We start from the raw sequence: 21004 nt of genomic DNA, 5'->3' as shown, positions 1-21004 counted from the left end.
TCTGTGGAATGAATGTGGCGGCTCCCCGTTCAACATTGGCTCGAGGGACTGAGCGTTGCCACTCACCATCCAGCCCCTTTCTCCTCCCTTGCAGCTGGCATTCACAAGCTCCTGAGTGCCTATGCCCACACCCCTTGGCATGAGTTGAGGCTGTGCCTGCCCCTTGGGAGCCCATGGGAAATGCCCAGCCTGCTGTGTGTGGAAGACAGCTCATTAAAAACGCAATTAGTGGAGAAATTAACGTGGTGGGGCCATGCTTTTGGGACAGGCCTCTCAGGAAAGTGGGGGGGGGGCAGAGAGTAGGGGGGAGGCTTGTTATCTTCAGAAGTAGAGACTGGGCTGCAGAAAAGAAACAAGCACAAGCAAGCTCCTTTCAAGTTGTATTTTTAATTACCGAAGAGTTGCTGACCCACAGACCTTCCTTTAGTATAATTAGTGCTTCCTTTCCACCTCCACACCTTCCAGCCTCTCGCGCTGCCTCCCGCTCACCCCTGTTCCCGCTCCTGCCCCACACCTGCCTGCCTCTTTATTTCTTGCAGTCTGAAGCAACATTTAATTAGCCATATTCTTGAATTAAGTGCTTTAACCAGTTTGGCTGCTTGAAAGCAACTGGGCTGCCGTTGCCCAGGAAATTGGGTGAAGGTGAACGGCCGTTATGTAGCACATTAATTGCTTTGCTTGCCCAGGAAAGGAGGTTTGTTAAGTCCAAAAGGTAAGCATTCTCCCAGGGGAGCAGCAGAGGGGAAAGCATAACAGCCAACTAAAGAGGACTCGCAGTGAGATACAGAAATCAGATTTGAGAATGTTGCCATTTTTAATGAACCATGGGGGCCTCACTTGTGCTTTTTTTCTGATGGTACTCACCGGTTCACAGTACCAGCACCTCCCCACCACCACAGAGATGCTCAGCCACATGGGGAGCCAACAAAGGCATGAGCAAAGCCTGACTGCTGTCGTCGCACCCCCAGGGCTGGCTGGGGTGCACGAGTCCCACTCCCAGAAGAGCGTGAGAGTGAGTGGCACATGATGTGTGTCCTACTTGCCCCACTGTGCCCTGTGCCCTGCTGCTGGCTGTGTGCGCCCTGGTTGCCTAGCGTGTGATGGACGGGGCGGGAGCCGTCAGTGAGTACTGGCACCTTTTTTTTTCTAGAAAAAAAGGCAGTGAGCCTCACTCTGAGAAACCCAAGAACTTCAAGTCAGGTTCTAGGGCACTGCAGGTTCTATGTGCACGAGACCCATTCAAATGGAAAACGTCTGTGCATGCCTCCAGATCCAGCAGCTTCACAGAGGGAGAATTTATGCAGGGAGGCAGGCACAAGGAGCAGTAGCAGAGAAGAGGCAGTGAATGGGTTAAAAATGGCCACAACTTTTAATTGGTAATAGTCGATGGGGAGCTGGCACAGCATGGGGCAAGAATCCGCCCACTGATGGAAGACATCACTCATGATCTGTTAGGTAAAGGTAAAGGGACCCCTGACCATTAGGTCCAGTTGTGGCTGACTCTGGGGTTGCAGCACTCATCTCGCTTTATTGGCCAAGGGAGCTGGCATACAGCTTCCAGGTCATGTGGCCAGCATGACTAAGCCGCTTCTGGCGAACCAGAGCAGTGCACGGAAACGCTGTTTACCTTCCTGCCAGAGCGGTACCTATTTATCTACTTGCACTTTGACGTGCTTTTGAACTGCTAGGTTGGCAGGAGCAGGGACCGAGCAACGGGAGCTCACTCCGTCGCAGGGATTCAAACCGCCAACCTTCTGATCAGCAAGTCCTAGGCTCTGTGGTTTAAGCCACAGTGCCACCCACATCCCTGTTTAGCCTGTCCCTAAGAGATCGCTTTCTGAAGCCTTTGTTCACATAAGCAAGCAGGCACACCCTGGCAGAAATGGTTTGGTTTCTTTTGAGTCACAATAGTGCACAGAGTGGCCCTATAAGGGCTGGTTCTGGGGGGGGGGGGGAGAGAGGGAAAATAGAGTTAGATAAAATCACTATAAATTGTTGTGGTTTTTCAGAGTTTAATCTGAAATCGAGCTGGGTTTGAATTTGTTGGTGTCTCTGGTAACTTCTCTCTCTTCCATCATGGATGTTGGCAAATTGGATTTTAAAAAGGCAAAATAATATTAGAATTGGTGCTGTCAAAGATGCACAAAGGAAACTGTGTTTTAATGCTCAGGAACCTGGCAAAGTTTTTGCAGATTTTGATATTACGGATGTATGCTCTTTATTATTTTATTAATACTCTTGCTGAATGTTGTAGCCATTGGATAGAACAATAAATTTATATATAATAATTGGTTTAAACCCAGCTCTGCTATGAGGAAGGCAAAAACCACACAATCCCAGGCCAATTTGGGCCCTGTGTAAAATTCCTCCTCAGCCCCATTAACAAGAAACCAGCATTCAAGGAGAGCTGGTGGGTGGACAAGTCACGGGGGCAGGAGCACCGGTGGAGCAGCAGACTGGGCTCCTGTTTATAGCTCATCCACAGATCAAAGGAGAGTAAGTCTTCACTCTGGTCTGGAAGTCTACCCTAGGAGCCAGCCTAGGCTGCTGATTGGCTCTCAGAGCTGGCCTAGCTCCTGCTCTGCAGTGATGCCGCCAACCTGGAAATCAAGCAATGCTCTGCTGCCTTGCCTTGCCAGGAGCGCAATCTGGCCTGCCACAGAGATGTCAGCAAGCTTGGACTTCACATAGTTGCTGGATACAGTTGAATATGAATTAGGTGGGCCCCAAGAGTGGCTTTTGACTGAAGACCAATCTATACATTTAGCACAATCACAGTGTGTGTGTGGGGGGGGGGAGGTTCTGAGCAGAGGTCATGTGCTTATGTCCAAGCTTATATCTGAAAGGCCCTGCTCCCATATATGAACCTGCCTGGGAAGAGGGCCTTTTCGTGGCTGCTCCCAGACTCTGGAACTCGCTCCCTGGAGAAGCTAGACTGGCTCCCTCCTTGTTGCCCTTCCTCAGGCAGGTGAAGACCTGCGTGTTCCAATGGGCTTTTTGGAGCTGATTGCTTTTAATGAAAGGGCTGGTGCTGTGCTGTTTTTGTTGCCGTTATTGTTATGGTTTTAATAGATTTTATGCATGTCTGTGGTTTAAGTTCTATCAATGTTTAATAGTTGCTTAATGCTTCCCCCCTTATGTTTTTAGCTATTCATATTATGTATGTAAGCCGCATTAAGTCCTTGTCAGGGAAAAAGGCTGGGTATAAATAAACAAAACAAAAAAAGGCAAAAAACAAAACAAAACAGAGACATCACCTTGCCAACAAAGGTCCATATAGTTAAAGCTATGGTTTTCCCAGTAGTGATGTATGGAAGTGAGAGCTGGACCATAAAGAAGGCTGATCGCCAAAGAATTGATGGTTTTGAATTATGGTGCTGGAGGAGACTCTTGAGAGTCCCATGGACTGCAAGAAGATCAAACGCATCCATTCTCAAGGAAATCAGCCCTGAGTGCTCACTGGAAGAACAGATCCTGAAGCTGAGGCTCCAATACTTTGGCCACCTCATGAGAAGAGAAGACTCCCTGGAAAAGACCCTGATGTTGGGAAAGATGGAGAGCACAAGGAGAAGGGGATGACAGAGGACGAGATGGTTGGACAGTGTTCTCAAAGCTACCAGCATGAGTTTGACCAAACTGTGGGAGGCAGTGGAGATCAGAGGTGCCTGGCGTGCTCTGGTCCATGGGGTCACGAAGAGTCGAACACGACTAAACGACTAAACAACAACAGGATATTGATGCGTTCTAAATACTTCATCATTGAGGGGCAGCAAGGAGGGAGTCATCCTTGTCCATCAAAAAGCAGCTGCCTTCTCAGCAAGCTAGAATGAAGTCTTCTTGGCATGCTTATTTCCTAATGGAAGTGGTGTGGGGCAATTTAAACTTGTAAACCTCCACCCGGGACAGTCTAGGGGGGAAACTTTACTTCTTGTTTCTGCTGAATGTGCAAACCAAATCACATAATGGGGCCAAATCTGAAATTCAGGAGAGTTGGGTGGGTGCTTTTGTGCTTGTCTGCTGATTTTCTGTGCCTCCCCCAGTGACAAAGCCAAGCTTACCTGTTGTTTTGGTCACAGGGATGGTGAACTTCAGTGAGGTGTCTGGATACCCTCTGCTGCAACACTGGAAAGTGCGCTCCGTCATGTACCACGCCCAGCTCAACCAGCTGACCATCTCCCAAGGTAAGTGCTGCTGAGTGGGGTGGATTGTGGTCTGCCACACTGCCTGAGACCCAGGAGGTGGAACTTGGGAGTTTCTTGTCACAACAGTTAATTAAATTATGGAATTGACTACCAGAATATGCGGCGGGAGCAAGAAGATTGGATCACTTTTGAAAAATGGATGCACTCATAGAATCATAGAATCATAGAGTTGGAAGAGACCACAAGGGCCATCGAGTCCAACCCCCTGCCAAGCAGGAAACACCATCAGAGCACTCCTGACATATGGTTGTCAAGCCTCTGCTTAAAGACCTCCAAAGAAGGAGACTCCACCACACTCCTTGGCAGCAAATTCCACTGTCGAACAGCTCTTACTGTCAGGAAGTTCTTCCTAATGTTTAGGTGGAATCTTCTTTCTTGTAGTTTGGATCCATTGCTCCGTGTCCGCTTCTCTGGAGCAGCAGAAAACAACCTTTCTCCCTCCTCTATATGACATCCTTTTATATATTTGAACATGGCTATCATATCACCCCTTAACCTCCTCTTCTCCAGGCTAAACATGCCCAGCTCCCTTAGCCGTTCCTCATAAGGCATCGTTTCCAGGCCTTTGACCATTTTGGTTGCCCTCCTCTGGACACGTTCCAGTTTGTCAGTGTCCTTCTTAAACTGTGGTGCCCAGAACTGGACACATGGTTCTTTAAGTCGCTTCAGGGCTCCTTTCGGTGTGGGAAGAGATGAATAAATTTAATAAAGTAGCAAGCTAAAGGAACTATTCAATATTGGTGCTGTGTACCCTCCATGTACAGAAGTGGGGCACCTCTGAATGTCAGGCACCAGAGAGAGACGATGGAAAGGGGCTGTTGAAGGTTCCCATACCTTCTCTGAGCTACTAAGAACAGCAGTTGCTGTCTTAGCAAACTCATCAGCAAATCTCTTTGGAGGTTTGCCTTTGTGGCCCTTTCAGATCTGCGTACTAGATGCAAGTCTTCTGGACTCATCTCCTTCTTAGGAGAAAAATGGCCAATGGTGAACAGTGGTTCTTCCAGTTCAGTGTCAGACGCATCAGATGGTCTGACTGAGGCCTTTGCGCTCTTGTAGTCTGCTGTGTCATCACTGTCACTGACAACAGCAGCAGCGCTGCCCACTGAGCTGGAATCTGAACTCTGATCATCATCCTCAGCTTCCTCTTCTACCTCTTCATCATCTGCTTTTTTTCACATCATCTTCATCCTCCTCTGAGTGACTCTGGAAAATTCCCACATTCCCCCCCCCCCCACTTAGGATTGTACTCAACACTCTTTGTGAACCCAATGGACTTAGAGTCAGTCATGAATACCCTGTATGCACCTTTTTCGTACCCCATGAACAAACCATGTGCCCCACGCTTCCCAAGCTTGCTGCTCTGTGGGGTGTGAACCCACATGTCAGAACCAAAGATTCTCATGTGCTTGACGTAAGGTTTCTTACCAAACAGTTTCCACACCTTGCTTGTGAGCTTCCAAAGTATCTCATCCATTTTGGAGCAGAGAGACCCTTGGTTTTCAAGGAGAGGTTTTTCCTGCATGCTTTGTATTTCTCTCCCTCAACCTTCAACCTGCCCCTCAATTTCAGCTTGTTGTGCTTTGCAGCTTTTGGCAATGCCCTCCATTCTCTAGATGGAGCCACATCCCGAGGAGATTTTGTGGCCCTGCTGGACCAGTTTGGCAACCACTTTATACAAGAAGCTGTCTATGGCTTTGAAGAGTCCTGCTCTATCTGGTATCCCAACAAGCAAGTCCAAAAACAGCTCTGGCTGGAATATGAAGATATCAGCAAAGGTAGGGGCCGTGATGGTCATTATCTTTTTAAAAACACACACCACGTAACTGCGGAGATAATCAGTGGTCTGCTAATGTGATAGAATTGGGTCGACACTATTCCATTGTCAGAAAAATTCTGCACTTGGAATAATTTATGCCTATTGCATCATTTGCAAAAGGTTGCTTAATCTGCACAATAAATTTTGATTGCAGTGTTTGTGTTTTAGTGGCTCTCAGGGGTTGTAAAGAATATGAGAGGAAGGGAAACAGTTGAAGGGCAGAAAGTAATTGGGCTGTGGTGCTGTGCAGGGTGGAGGATAAGGCGAGGGAATGAACAATATCTGAACATTTCAATAGGCCCTGTCCTGTAAATGGACTACTTTCCTTTCATATATTTCCCTTGCCATTTTGTGTTCTAGAAACTTAGGGTTTGTTTGTTTGTTTAAAAAGTAGACATTCCCAATGATGCTATAAGAGACCACATTCCAGACTGCAACTTGATTTGCAGAATATGGTCAGGCACTTCATGGCAGAAAGGGAATTAGAGAGCAGTAGGACTGTCAGGGAGCAGTGATGTTGATGCTACTTCCTTCTGAAAGAAGAATGGCTCAGTGATGAATGGGATGGTGCCGTCCACAAAGGGTGCCTTGGTGACCTTGTGTTAAAAGCTTTGTGTCTCAATGTTTCAGCGGTAAAATGGCGGCCATGTAACTGGGTTGTCTTTCACAGAGCTTATGCATTAAAAGATTTAGGTGCTTTGTTGTAAGTGACCAGCCAAATACTTTCAGACAAGCGGTGAGGCTGTTTTTCTATAAACAAAACGAAAAGAAACAGTAAGCCCACAACCTGCTTAGAGGCTAAATTTGGGGGATAGCACCCAAAGCCAAAATTGCATATAGTCAAAGCACATTGGGTGCAATGGAGGGAGGGATTGCCAGAGCTTTTTTTCTCCCTGGGTGCCTGCCTGCCCCCTTACCACTCCTTTTATTTATTTATTTTTCAATTGCCAAGCACGTGAAGCTGAACGCACTCAAGTTAAATGTGCATAAGTTGTGAGTGTGCTGTTTTGTGGATTTTGTAGCCAGAGCTCTTGGGGACATTTTTAGTGCTGTGTAGCTAATTTTGCAAAGGTGGCGCTGTGGGTAAAACCTCAGTGCCTAGGACTTGCCGGTCGTATGGTCGGTGGTTCGAATCCCCGCGGCGGGGTGAGCTCCCGTTGTTAGGTCCCAGCTCCTGCCCTCCTAGCAGTTCGAAAGCACCCCTAAGTGCAAGTAGATAAATAGGGACTGCTTTATAGCGGGAAGGTAAATGGCGTTTCCGTGTGCTGCGCTGGTGCTGGCTCGCCAGATGCAGCTTCGTCACGCTGGCCACGCGACCCGGAAGTGTCTTCGGACGGCGCCGGCTCCCGGCCTCTAGAGCGAGATGAGCACGCAACCCTAGAGTCGGACACGACTGGCCCGTACGGGCAGGGGTACCTTTACCTTTACCTTTAGCTAATTTTGCATAATGCCAAATGACAGTTTGGCTGAAATCCTGTACTAACTCACTTTGGTGACACACATAGGCTTGCAGTGCTCAAGGGGTATGTAAATTGGGTGTCTAGAGGGGGGCACTGCAAAAATGATTTCCTTTTTTGTGTTTTGGGGTAGAAGGTATTTTTTGTTTCCTAGTTAAGCTTACAGGGAGTTGGAGGCATCTGTGTTACCTTGTTTTGATCTCCCCCCACTCCCCCAAGGCCAGCCAGGAGGCTGTTGATTGGAATAGTTGCCTCTGCTAGAAAGTTTGAGTCTTGAAGCCATTTGATGGGTTAATAAGCTCACTATGCCATTTAGTATAAAGCAAGTTCTTGTTCTGTACTGTATGTTTTCTCCCTGTGGAGCCAATGGCATTGTGGGTATGTATAGAGACAGGCTTATGAGTGTTGCTGTTGTTGTTGTTGTGATCTGGCATTAACAAAAGTACATTTGGGCAATTATAAAGTTGTTTCTTTTTTGCTGATGGATTTTGCCTCCTTTTGGAATTGTGTGTGTTTCTTTTGTTCAGGTAAATGCCTAGGTACTAAATTCAGTACTTGGCTGCTTAGTCCCCTGCTACTGAGCTGTTGAACTTTTAGCCCAAGGCTCACATAACAACTTGGAACAGCCTTTATCAAGCTTAGGTCCCCAGATAAAATGTTGGACTACAACTCCCATCACCCCTAGCCAGCGGGACCAGTGGTCAAGGATGATGGGAGTTGTAGTCCAACAACATCTGCGGACTCAAAGTTGAGAAAGGCTACCTTGGAATCTTAGGGATGTCTGATAAGTTCCAGGAGTCTCCTGACCTGGGCTAGAAGGGGTGGTCATGGCCACCCTACTTGTAGGGTAGGCAGCTGCTGAATATTTGGCAACTGCTGAGTCATCAGTTATGTGTTCCAGTTTGGGGGCATCACCTTCACAGACACACACACACACACACACACACACACACACACACACACACCTCTTGGGGCCCATATGCAGCTTGCAGGCCACAGGCTAACCATTCCTGATTTAAGCTACGAATAGCTGAACAAATGTAAACTAGCTGGCTCCAGCTTTCTTAAGCAGGCTCTCAAGCCTCAGTCACTTGCTGGGAACAACATTTGTCATTCCTGGCCAGACCTTCCTAGCCAACTGTCTACAGGAAGTGAGATACTCCTGACCTTAAGACTGGACTGAACCTGGCATACAGGCTCTGCCTCCAGGCAAGTACTCCCCTGAGACTCTCCGACCACTGAGCTCTGCCGTGACTGAGTAGCACGGGACTACAACATTCATACTGCTGGGCATTCCTCCTAAGGAAGTTGCGGGAGGTTGTTGGCATCCATCTGTCTCAAGAGACCATGGAGTATGCCTCTAGGGGTGAAGTCAAACCACTGTGTAAGCAGCACCAAAGATTACCTGAGCTGCCCAGACGACAAGAGCCCCCTCTCGGCCTTGCTGATGTCGTGCAAAGGAAAGCAGGGCAAGACGTTTGGCATGAGCTTGGTTGCAGGAGTTGTCAGAAGGATGAGTACAAGATGCCATCCAACCAACTTGGGGACTCCACTCTGGATTTGTGTAGGGTGTACTTCCCAGCCCTTCCTCCTCCCAAATGTATCCCGCAAGGCAGAAGAGGTTTAGGATAAGAGGTTTCCTTCTCCTGGTAGGCTACCTTCCCAGGTTGACAATGTTAGTATTTCACGCCTCTGATGCTGCAGATAAATCACATGCCTGTCTGGGAAGAGTGAAGGAACGGAAGACAGTCTTATCTCTTCTGCTGTATTAGCTATTGTACTGTACTTTTGCTTTTACTTTTCCCTGTTCTTCTCTTGGAGCTGGAGAGAGGAGACTCTATGATTCCTTTGTTTGTACATAGTGTGTAAATAAATACGTAGATTAGCTCTACGATGTCTCACGCTTCTTGCTGTGTTATGCTAGAAGATTAGTGTGCATATATCATTTGATATATGTTGCTGAAGCGCACTGGAGAAGAAGGGAAATGCCTTTTCCAGCGCATACCAGAGGATGCTCGGAGTCAGGGGCTGCAGGGCACCCCAGGGTGTTTTCTAACAGACAAGCCCCATAAAAGGGTGCTACAGTGCTCTTGTGCAGCACATATTCATTTCAATGGGCCTTGCCAGAGGCATAGCTTGGGGAGGCGCACTGGGTGCCACACTGTGAGGGTGGCACTTACTGTGGGGTCTGCAGTCTGCCCGAGCCACGCATCTCTCCTGGGAATGACGTGGTGGCTCGGGTGCCTGCAGGTTTCGCGCTGCCCAAAACGGCAGTGTGGGGCTTGCATCTGCCCCCCGCCTCCCGCAAGCTGCTCTACAGCTTGGGGGACTCCCTACAGGCTCTGCACTGCTTGAAAAAGCAACACAGGCCTGCAGGGCGCCGGAGTGGAACATAGCTTGTGTTCTGGGATTCTGGCGCATCCTGCCCTGTCCCGCCCAATGGGTGCCACACCCCCTTGTGCAGCACATGTGCCACCCCAGTCATCCAAGACGGCTAGCTACACCGTTGGGCCTTGCAGAGGAGAATGGGCCCAAGAGATTGGACCCTTTTTTCCTAAACACACACACAAAACCCCTAGGAATGACTCTTGTGGCAGCTTCTGCCGTTTCCACCATTCTGGTGGTTAAAATCTTGTTAAGCCTCAGGAAATACTTTGGCTTATTTTCCTTCTACGTACTTTTCTTTTTCTTTCTTTTTTTTCTTTTTAATAATCCGATTTCTAAAGACTTGGTAAATCCAATTGATTGCTGGCTTACCTGCAGAGGGGGGAAAAGGAGAGTGATCCTGCATTGCACTGAGGTAGATTTGATGAGTTATCCCCAGTGACACTTATTTCTGTGATTTTTGGATGTCACAGGGACACCTTGGAACAGGGACAAATCAATGTAAAGCATCACACACGACCGCAAGGAAACCAGGTAGTGCTGTTTGCCAAGAAGGATTTAAGGGCTGTAGCGACTAACAAATTGAACATGATTCAACAGTACGGTACTGCGGCAGAGTGCCATTCTAAATTTATTAACAGAAGAGGGATCTTCTCGCTTAGACTCTGGAAATCTACAACTACTGGGCTTAGCAGCGCTAAAGTTTTCTTTGATCCACTGTCTTCACTTCTGGGCACCAGTAGTGGAATTAGAAGTGGGGTGATTGGGGAACCCTTCCAGGGCCAGCACAGTCGCAGCTCAATTGTCAGGGTGGGCACCATAATACCAAGGGCTGCAGACTCTCGGACCAATGCAGTCTTGAGGCTTAAATGCTCAAAGCATTTACTACTACTCTATGCCAGCTGCTCTGGCTTTCTGTTTGCTTCCTGGCCTAGTCGAGCGCTCATGGGGACCTTTAAAGCCCTTAACCATTAAGTCTTAATGGTTTAGAACCAGGTTACCTAGCACACCAGCATTGCATGGGCCTGTGAGAGATTTGAGATCAGCTACAGAGGCCAGGGACGCGGGTGGCGCTGTGGGTAAAAGCCTCAGCGCCTAGGGCTTGCCGATCGAAAGGTCGGCGGTTCGAATCCCCGCGGCGGGGTGCGCTCCCGTTGCTCGGTCCCAGCGCCTGCCAACCTAGCAGTTCAAAAGCACCTCCGAGTGCAAGTAGATAAATAGGGACCGCCTACTAGCGGGAAGGTAAACGGTGTTTCCATGTGCGGCTCTGGCTCGCCAGAGCCCCCGGCCTCTTGAGTGAGATGGGCGCACAACCCTAGAGTCTGTCAAGACTGGCCCGTATGGGCAGGGGTACCTTTGTTGTTGTTGTTTAGTCGTTTAGTCGTGTCCAACTCTTTGTGACCCCATGGACCAGAGCACGCCAGGCCCTCCTGTCTTCCACTGCCTCCTGCAGTTTGGTCAAACTCATGCTGGTAACCTCGAAAACACTATCCAACCATCTCGTCCTCTGTCGCCCCCTTCTCCATGTGCCCTCCATCTTTCCCAGCATCAGTGTCTTCTCCAGGGAGTCTTCTCTTCTCATGAGGTGGCCAAAGTACTGGAGCCTCAGCTTCACGATCTGTCCTTCCAGTGAGCACTCAGGGCTGATTTCCTGAAGAATGGATGCGTTTGATCTTCTTGCAGTCCATGGGACTCTCAAGAGTCTTCTCCAGCACCATAATTCAAAAGCATCCATTCTTCGGCGATCAGCCTTCTTTATGGTCCAGCTCTCACTTCCATACATCACTACTGGGAAAACCATGGCTTTAACTATACGGACCTTTGTTGGCAAGGTGACGTCTCTACTTCTACTCTAAGGGGTACCTTTAGGGGGGTATCTACTCTACTCTAAGGGGTACCTTTACCTTTACCTTTTTACAGAGGCCAGCAGGTATGAGGGGCAGGGCCCCACGGCTAGAGAACTCCCCATGGCTTGCCTCTTGAGCTGCCCAGTCAATGCTCAGTCTGCAGGTCACTTGCAGCTACTTCTCTTACTCAAGAGCTAGTTTGGCACACTGAGGTCCTGCGACCCAAAATGCACGTTACACAAAATTGCACTTATCTGAACACGAGGAATTAGTACCCAAACCTCGCTATACACACCACAGATTCAGATATCCAAACACTAAACCTGCACGTGGTGCTGTAAACAAATAAGCAGTCTTGAAGAAGCAGGACTTTGTTGTGTTTTGTTGGCACACAGCAACTGCTTCATCAGAAACCATAGCTGGAAGGAAGGGGGTGGGTCAGACAAATAAGAGAGCATTTTCCCCTTCCTTGTTTGGCTTTTGTAATGTGTCAGAGGGTTTTCCCAGGTGGGGTTTTTTGGTCACCTGGAGGTGTGTTTTTTGGTCATTTGGGGGTCAAAATTCCATGGTTAGAAAATTTCCCATGGGAATCAAGGGAAATTGTTAACTCAATATGTGAATGCTTGCCTAACAAACCATTTCCTGAAAATGCATTGTATTTGGATGGGGAGAGCTGTGTGTGTTTTCTTTATTTTAATTTTAATTTTTGAATTAAATTTCCATATTACACTTCATCCAAGGATCACATGGTATTACCGTGTTGCATTGGGGGTGCACAGATCCAAACCCTGACTTTCCTAATTTATTTATTAGATTTATATACCGCCCTTCATTATAAGATCTCAGGGTGGTAAAATACAGGATAAAAACATGAAAATAAGTAAAACAAAACAGCAAAACAATACCCCCCCACAAAGCTCGCTGAGTGATCTTGGGGCCCCTTTATCCAAGCTAACCTACCTAACAATATTTTTGTGAATGATAAATATGAAGGAATCCATATATACTAGTGCTGTGTGTGCAGAAAATTTTTCTTGCATGTTTTCACGTATCCCCCATCCATCAATGGGAAAAGAAATTGCATTTCAAAAAAAAACATAGGGGAGAGAGAACTTTGGTGAAATTTTCAAGGGTTGGGATGCAGGACTTTTTGTGTGTTTATCTTCCTTAGTTTCTTTTTTTATTTTTAATAAATTTTTATTGGTTTTCCAAACACAAAATAAAAACAAACAATACACAATACACAAACATACAAACATATAAACATGTATAATTTCATAATCTTATTTTCATACACCTTACTTCCTGGACTTCCCCATACCTCCCCTTTTCTGCATCCTTGTTTTACATTTCTTCAGCAACTCCTCCAATTAACTAATTATTCAATTCAATTTATTTTAAGTTCTTCTTTAACTTATTGATTACAGCTGCAATTCTCTATTTCCCAATTCCTTGACATCTTAACACTCCTCAATTTTACAACAATTTTTAAGATATATTTTGAATTTCTTCCAGTCTTCTTCCACTGTCTCTTTCCCCTGGTCACGGATTCTGCCAGTCATCTCCGCCAGTCCCATATAGTCAATCACCTTCGTCTGCCATTCTTCCAGCGTGGGTAGTTCTTGTGTCTTCCAATACTTTGCTAAAAGAATCCTTGCTGCTGTGGTAGCATACATAAAAAACGTCCTATCCTTCCTTAACACCAATTGGCCTACCATGCCCAAGAGAAAAGCCTCAGGTTTCTTAGGAAAGGTCCTTTTAAGGACTTTCTTAATTTCATTATAGATCATTTCCCCAAAGGCTTTAATCTTCGGGCAGGTCCACCAAAGGTGATAAAAGGTACCTTCAGCCTCATTACATTTCCTATCTTCCTTAGTTTCAAGGTGGGCGAGGAGTTCTTCCTTCATTCTATAAATCACCTCTCTGATTGTCTGCCCTCCGCAGCCTTCCTTGCCTGCCTTGAAAATGCCATGGCATCCTCAACTGGGCTTCTCTGTAAGGGCAAGAAGGCAGGACGGCTTCCTCCTGCGCGCCTGGCAGCTGCTCGTTGTTATTTCTTTAAGTGAACTCTTTTTTTTTTTTTTTTTAGTTAAAAAGAAATCATTGTAGTATGTAAAAGGTAAAATGAAGGACTTCCTTTAAAAACATAATAAGGGAGTGCATTAATGTCATGCATTTGACAACTAGTCTTCCTGCACTTCAATTCAAGCTCAAGGGATGACATTGGGAAGGGTCTCCTCCCATGAGCTGTTGTTGTTTTTTAATAACAGAGTTTTATTAGGGCTTTTCAAAATACAATAAGAGAAACTATTAAAGAGAATAAAGAGAGAAAGAAAGATTTTAAAAAGGGCTTCCAACTATCCATCTGTCAGTTATATACTGTGCTTTTTTCTGGGGGGACGCATAACCCTATACATTTTGTGAATCTAAGTTTGGCCTCATTGAGGGGCAGTATTTCAATATGAGTAGGAAAAGGAGAGTACCCCTAAACATTTTTTTCTTTAGAAAAAAAGCACTGGTTATATTTACAATAATTCTTCAAAATAGTGAAATGTTCAATCTAGACTAATATTCAGCTATTCCTCTCTCTGCTAGATATTTTTCCAGTCTTCAATCCAGGGCCCTTCAGTTCATTCATTATTTTTTTTGATGCAAGAAGTCCAAAGAAAATTCTCCAATTGTGGTAATCTATAAAAATCGACAAGAGTTCTTCTCCAGTCCAACACCACAGCATTACCTCCAATGTTAGGAAACCTTCAATCCTCCTTCTTTATTTCCTCCAAAATTTCCTCACTGTGTTTATGTATTAGGGCATAGAGTTGTTTTTCCAGACCTGGAACCTCAGGTATTCAGGAAGGCTGCAGTGGTCTGGGTAAAATGTGTAATCATTAGAATTAAGTGCAAAGGAAAACACAATTCCATTATGACCAATAAGCACATCAACCAAAATCCACACACACACACACACACACACACACACACACACGCCTTCCACTTATTAGTGTCCTGGACCAGTGTTCAGCTTGCAAGCACAGGAAAGGATAAAGCACTGCAGCAAGGATGTGACCTTTTGAGCTATCATGACATACAGCTATGGTTGGCCTTTACTGCTGTGTACAGTCCTGCTTAGGAGACCTTCCTCTCTCTTTTGCATTAACTTGGATGGTATACTTAAATTCACTCAGAGGCTTTCTGTTTCCTTTTGCTGTATCCTCCCCCACCCCACAGTTGTGCATCAAGCACTTTAAAAAAGCACGGTGTTTTTATCCTTTTCATGTTTCAAGCAACACCATTCATAACCTCCCTTACTTTTTTAGATTTCGCGTTTTCTCTTTTCCTTCTCCCCAAGTTTCTCGTTTCAGCTTCTCTTCACTCCTGTCACCTGCCATGTCCCCCGCTTCGTTTTCTTCCTTTCTCTTTTCCCCCCTCTGTGCACGTCAAGAGCTTTATATCGATTGAAAAATTGCAAGAGACAAACCATTCTCTGTCACCGCTGCTTTGTCCCCCGAACCTGCTAAGCAGCAATTCAAAGCTGTCCCAAAGTGGTCCATTTCCAGCACGATGGGGTGGCTAAGAAATGCCCTGCATCTTCTTGCCTCCTCCCCAAGTTTAGCAGCCTTGTTTTCTTTGTGGGGGTTTCTTCAATAAGGGACTGGCAGCAGACTATTCCTTGCAAAACATTTAGCCATGGGCAGTAAAAATTGGGGAGGAAATGGTCTTTTCAGCTCAGGCACAAACCTTTATCTCCCAGTCCTTATAATAATAATAAGAAGAAGAAGAAGAAGAAGAGTTTGGATTTGATATCCCGCCTTTCACTCCCTTTAAGGAGTCTCAAAGCGGCTAACATTCTCCTTTCCCTTCCTCCCCCACAACAAACACTCTGTGAGGTGAGTGGGGCTGAGAGACTTCAAGGAAGCGTGACTGGCCCAAGGTCACCCAGCAGCTGCAAGTGGAGGAGTGGAGACGCGAACCCGGTTCCCCAGATTAGCAGACTACCGCTCTTAACCACTACACCACACTGGCTCTCATAATAAGACTCAGTTGTGCAAAATTTTTCTCTCTGAGGTGGGATTAAAGATTTACTGGGTGAACTGAAACCATTGGTACTATTTTGAACCTTGTGGGTTCCTTTCTGCCTCGTGGTGTTGGCCATGTGTTTAGAGCCGCATGACCAGGATGCTGGTAGAAAACCTGGCCTTAAGTTGCCAGGACCCCAGAGTTAGTGAAGGGGGACAACTTGCTGCTTTGGTCTTCTTTTCTTTCCAGACCTAGGGGGTGCCTAATCAGCTGATAGTAGAATTTCCATGCCTGTGTGGTTGCCTGGTCTTTGTGCAGCACAGCTGTATGGGTACAAGGCTTAAGCCAGAGTAATTCAGCAGCAAGTAGGAAGGTGGATCTGTGTTTTACTCCAGGCATGCCTTGGACTAGAAGTGGGCAACTTCTTGGCTCTCAGGAGCTGGACTTTCCCGGTACAACTGTGCCAGGAGCAGTTACACCTTCTTACTATAATATGGTCTGAAGCTCAACATCAAAAAAAACAAAGATCATGGCCCCTGGTCCCATCACCTCCTGGCAAATAGAAGGGGAAGAAATGGAGGCAGTGAGAGATTTTACTTTCTTGGGCTCCATGATCACTGCAGATGGTGACAGCAGCCACGAAATTAAAAGACGCCTGCTTCTTGGGAGAAGCGCAATGACAGGCCTAGACAGCATCTTGAGAAGCAGAGATGTCACCTTGCCAACAAAGGTCCGTATAGTTAAAGCCATGGTTTTCCCAGTAGTGATGTATGGAAGTGAGAGCTGGACCATAAAGAAGGCTGACCGCCGAAGAATTGACGCTTTTGAATTATGGTGCTGGAGAAGACTCTTGAGAGTCCCATGGACTGCAAGAAGATCAAACGCATCCATTCTTAAGGAAATCAGCCCTGAGTGCTCACTGGAAGGACAGATCGTGAAGCTGAGGCTCCAGTACTTTGGCCACCTCATGAGAAGAGAAGACTCACTGGAGAAGACACTGATGCTGGGAAAGATGGAGGGCACAAGGAGAAGGGGGCGACAGAGGATGAGATGGTTGGATAGTGTTTTCGAGGTTACCAGCATGAGTTTGACCAAACTGCGGGAAGTAGTGGAGGACAGAGGTGCCTGGCATGCTCTGGTCCATGGGGTCACGAAGAGTCGGACACGATTAAACGACTAAACAACAACAACAACAACAACAACTATAATGACTTCCTGCCTTTTCCACAGCTGTTTGGCCACAAAACACCTGACCCTCCCATGTTTGAGCAGCTGAGAGCTATTTCTCCCATTAAAAGCTTCTACAGTGATGCAAAGGGCTCTGCCCCCCCCCCTAGTTCCCCAGTGGTTCCTGGAAGACAGGTATGATCCAGCCTTCTAACTACCTCACCCAGGGTGAAGGGGCCATCCTGTTCTCCAGACTGCTTCTTGCTGTGAATAGTCTGGCTGAGCTCCCAGAAGTCTTCTGCCCCCCCCCCAACTTCTTCCTTCTCCATAGATCTTTACTACACTGTGTCCCTATTTCTGGTTTCTCTACCCCCCCACCCCACCCTCCACTTTCCAGCTCAGTGAAGGGCACGGGAAACACTTCGACGACGTTCTGTTCAGTTGGCACCAAAAGTCACAAAACCTAAGTGCAAAGTTGATTGGACGAAAGTAGTTTGTGTGGGCATGTGGCACAGAAGTCCCAGAAGACTTCTGGGAGCTCAGCGTTTTTCCAAGCAAACACCATCAGCAGAGGTGGCCACCAAAACAGAACAGACATGGGTATGATAATACATTAATTCAATATCCCTTCCCTAAAACGCTGTGATTGAAGAGCCTTCGTGAAATCATTCCTTCTGATTAGAACCTAGACTTGTCAGTCACAGAGCAGCTCTCCCTCTACCATGGAGGTTACCTCGTTTGGAGAACTGGGGGAGAAATGTTTCATATTTTGCAGACATACTGCCTGCTGCTTTAAAAACAACAACACCTGAATCTCCAAAGCATCTCAAAGCATTGATTTTCAGAGAGCTCTCCAGCTTTGGCTTGTACAAGCCCCAAATCTGACTGAAGCAGCCTTGCTTGGGTTTTCGATGTGGGATTCATTTAAGTCTCTTTGCATATCCCTAATTCCTGCATTGTGCACATGAATGCCCTGTGGTGGTAGTTCAAAATAATGCTCAAATGCAAGGGAAGAATAGGATAACCCACGGCCGCTGTTTGTAGGCAATGTTTCAGCAGAATGTTAGCAAGAACAGTGGAAAAGTGCAGATTCTGAAGTTAGCTGGTGAGAAGTAGCACAGTTGTCCCATGGCTTCTGGCAGCAAAATCTGGCCTGTTGTGGGGGGAGGTCTTGGCACAGGAACCTGGGCAAGGTGCTGCCTGGACCTGCAGCATCCGTGGTCTGAACCAGTACATTAAAGCTCTCCAACATTCCCTGCAGCCTCCTGCAGCTGGGCAAGTTGGCAAACACTGCAATGCATCTGGATTTGACCCAGATGAAATCCAAATGTTCCCCTTCTCTGTTGAAGGATGTTGGCATCTCAGAACTGACAAGCAGAGCTTAACCTTTCATCTTAATACAATGACTGTTCCTCCCCTACAGAGGAAGGGGCTTCCTGCTGTGTGCGCATTCACATGGCTCTAGCTCCACGACATCAATGCCTTTTGCTCTCTATAAAGTGGAAAGTATCTGCCAATCTCTCTTTTCAAAGCCATAAAGAAAATGAAACTTGCCAGTAGATCAGTCATGTTGCTTGGCTAAAGCTATGTATGGATAACAGAGAAGGTGTTGGCTGCACTCCGGGTTAATGTGGAAAGGGTACTAAGCTCCGCCTCCTTGATCTCACCAGGCCCTGCCTAACTACTTAGCCCCACCCTCTCCCCGCCCCCATGACTGGTGTTACTGAGCAAAGACGATTCTCTCCTTGTTTCTTGCATTTAAATTGAGGAGCTGTCCAACAGGCAGCTATGCAAGCAGGGGAGCCCAGAGGCTGCAGATATTTGTAGGTTGGTAGGTTTTTAGTCTTTCCTTCCCCCTAAGGAAGGAAATGTACTCTTTCCTTCACTAATGGAGGGCGACATACACAACGTAACCCTTTCATTGTGAGCAGCGACATTCTTAAAGCAAGTTCAGGGATTATTAAATGGAAGCTGTTGAATTAACAGTTTGTTAATGGCCATGGATCTTACATGCATCTTGACTTTAAGGGGCATCGTGCCTTTCAGGTTCAGTATTTTATTTTTAGCATTCGTATGGTTTCAGATTGGATCATGCATTGCGATTCCTGCAGTGCAGGAGGTTGGACTGACTGATCCTCAGGATCCCTCCCAACTCAACAATTCTAGGGTCCCTCCTCTCCTCCCCCCACCCACAAGCTCAGAGCAGCATATCTGAGATCATGTCTCTGTTATCTTCACAACAGGCCTATGAAATAGACTGACTTACTTCAGCCAGTCTGAGCTCCATGTATGTGTGAGGATTTGAACCCAGGGCTCCCTGGTCCATGTTTTAACATCTTATCCCATGGATTACACTAAGTTCAAAACTGTACATTGTGAAATACAAGAACTCCATATCAGTTTTGCTTCTTGAGCTGCCAGGGTCAGGTCTAATCTGCATAGATAGGTGGATGGGGGGGGGCACGGGATGGAAGCCTGGCAACAAGTGCACACATCAGGGTACACACCCACAACCTTGTGCAGACACACCTTTAGTTGTGCTGGAATACTTTCCCTGAAAACTGGACATCTCCTCAAATGCTTCTGCGCCATTGTTTAGCAATTACATATTTCTGGGAGCATTTATTCCAAGAGACGAGAATCATCCAGCTCCAAAAAGGGGAGATCTGTCTGAGTGGCCCAACAAGCAGTCCAGAAGTAGAGTGGCAAATGGGAATGGCAATACTCACTTTGCACATGCAACACTAACGTTGAGACGGCACCATCCTAGCTTCAGTCGCAGCTATTGCCGCCAGCAGGAACAGTTGGCATTAAATTTAGAATAGAAACCAATTAAAAGATAACAAGCTAACATAAGAGAACATATGCTCTGGATAGCAAGAATCTAAGTGTTTAAAAAAACATGACCTCCAGCTATCACCGGGGAAGTTTAAATATTGGTTCGAAAGGCCCACAAAAGTATTTCAAAGCAGATATATCTGGCTGCTGGAAACTACTCTGACCTTGGCCAGGCAATTTGTATTAATGAGGGAGAGTTGGGTCAACAGGGTGCTGGGAGCAAAGGATCTTAGAAGATCTTGAGCAGGGAAATTAACGCCTTGATCTAACCAAAAATACAAATTCGTCTCTTGCGGGTAGGGAGGGAGCGAGACCCCAGCTTCTGTGTTCAAAATAAATGGCACAGATGAATGAGGCTGTGTAAATAGACTTATTTTTGCATGTATGTGCTCAATTGGCATCTTGCCTCCTAAATATCGTACATCAGCATTTGTATAATACATAAGTTTTGTGAGACAAGAATGGGGTGAGAAAGAGGCAGTAGAAAATGACAGGCAGGGAAATGTTCCTGGCAATTATAATAGAGGGACAAATATTCATTTGTACCAGGCCTCAGAAATAGAATGAAGTTGCAGGTTAGCTACTGTCAGCTGAAAAATGTTGTTTGATTGCTGCCCGATATTCCACAAAGTCATTAGTCCTATGCAGCCATTGCTCTCCAGAAGGGGGAACATGAATACAAAGAGGCTGTTTTCATGTGGCTGCTTCCAGCTTCCTTCACGTTCAGGAAAACGTGCAGAGTTCCAGATTGCGTGGGGAGCGTGAGCAAGTGCGGCAGGCCTGAACCACATGGAAAACTGGAAGGTGCCACGGAGCAGCCCCCTTGCTCTCTCGCTGCTTCTCCAGACAGGTGAACAGGACATTTGTGTCAGACGCCTTTTGATTTGCAGCTTGGGATCACCTGGATAGCCGTGCCAGAGAGTGTAAGCAATGCATGGTCTCCCAAAGGTCCCAATTTCCACACCCCTGTGCTTGACAAAACAACAGGCAGGTTCCTTGTTGTTTTTTCTGGGATTCACGCCCTCCTCTGAGTCAATCAGGAAAAGTTGGGAGCTCATTGGGATTTGCAAAATCAATGTTTGTGTTCTGAAATGGAAGCAGTTGGTGAAATGGAATAATTGCTTTCCTCAGAATTTTAAATAGGGACTGTCCTCTCTAAAGCTCTTCGTTGTGACTAGGCCTCTCCTGCCTGGTCCCCTGATTACAGAGTTTGCTTAAGGTGAACACATTGGCTCCTCACAGCTATGTCAAGATCATTATTTGCATGTTAGGGCT

At 46.6% G+C, this 21004-nt stretch overlaps 1 protein-coding gene across 3 annotated transcripts in view; it reads left to right on the top strand.

Annotated features, from left to right (window-relative positions):
- Positions 1-21004, top strand: part of ASTN1 (astrotactin 1) — a 222469-nt gene that overhangs the window by 181998 nt on the left and 19467 nt on the right. For all 3 annotated transcript variants that reach the window (XM_028732343.2, XM_028732345.2, XM_077928222.1), the window contains exons 15-16: positions 4077-4181; positions 5789-5977. In XM_028732343.2, the coding sequence (XP_028588176.2) occupies positions 4077-4181; positions 5789-5977 (294 nt within the window). The remainder of the gene's footprint in view (positions 1-4076; positions 4182-5788; positions 5978-21004) is intronic.

This window comes from Podarcis muralis, chromosome 5 (genome assembly GCF_964188315.1).
Source record: "Podarcis muralis chromosome 5, rPodMur119.hap1.1, whole genome shotgun sequence".
Lineage (NCBI taxonomy): Eukaryota > Metazoa > Chordata > Lepidosauria > Squamata > Lacertidae > Podarcis > Podarcis muralis.
The sequence above is the reverse complement of the archived record's forward strand: the minus strand, read 5'-3'. Positions and strand labels throughout refer to the sequence as shown.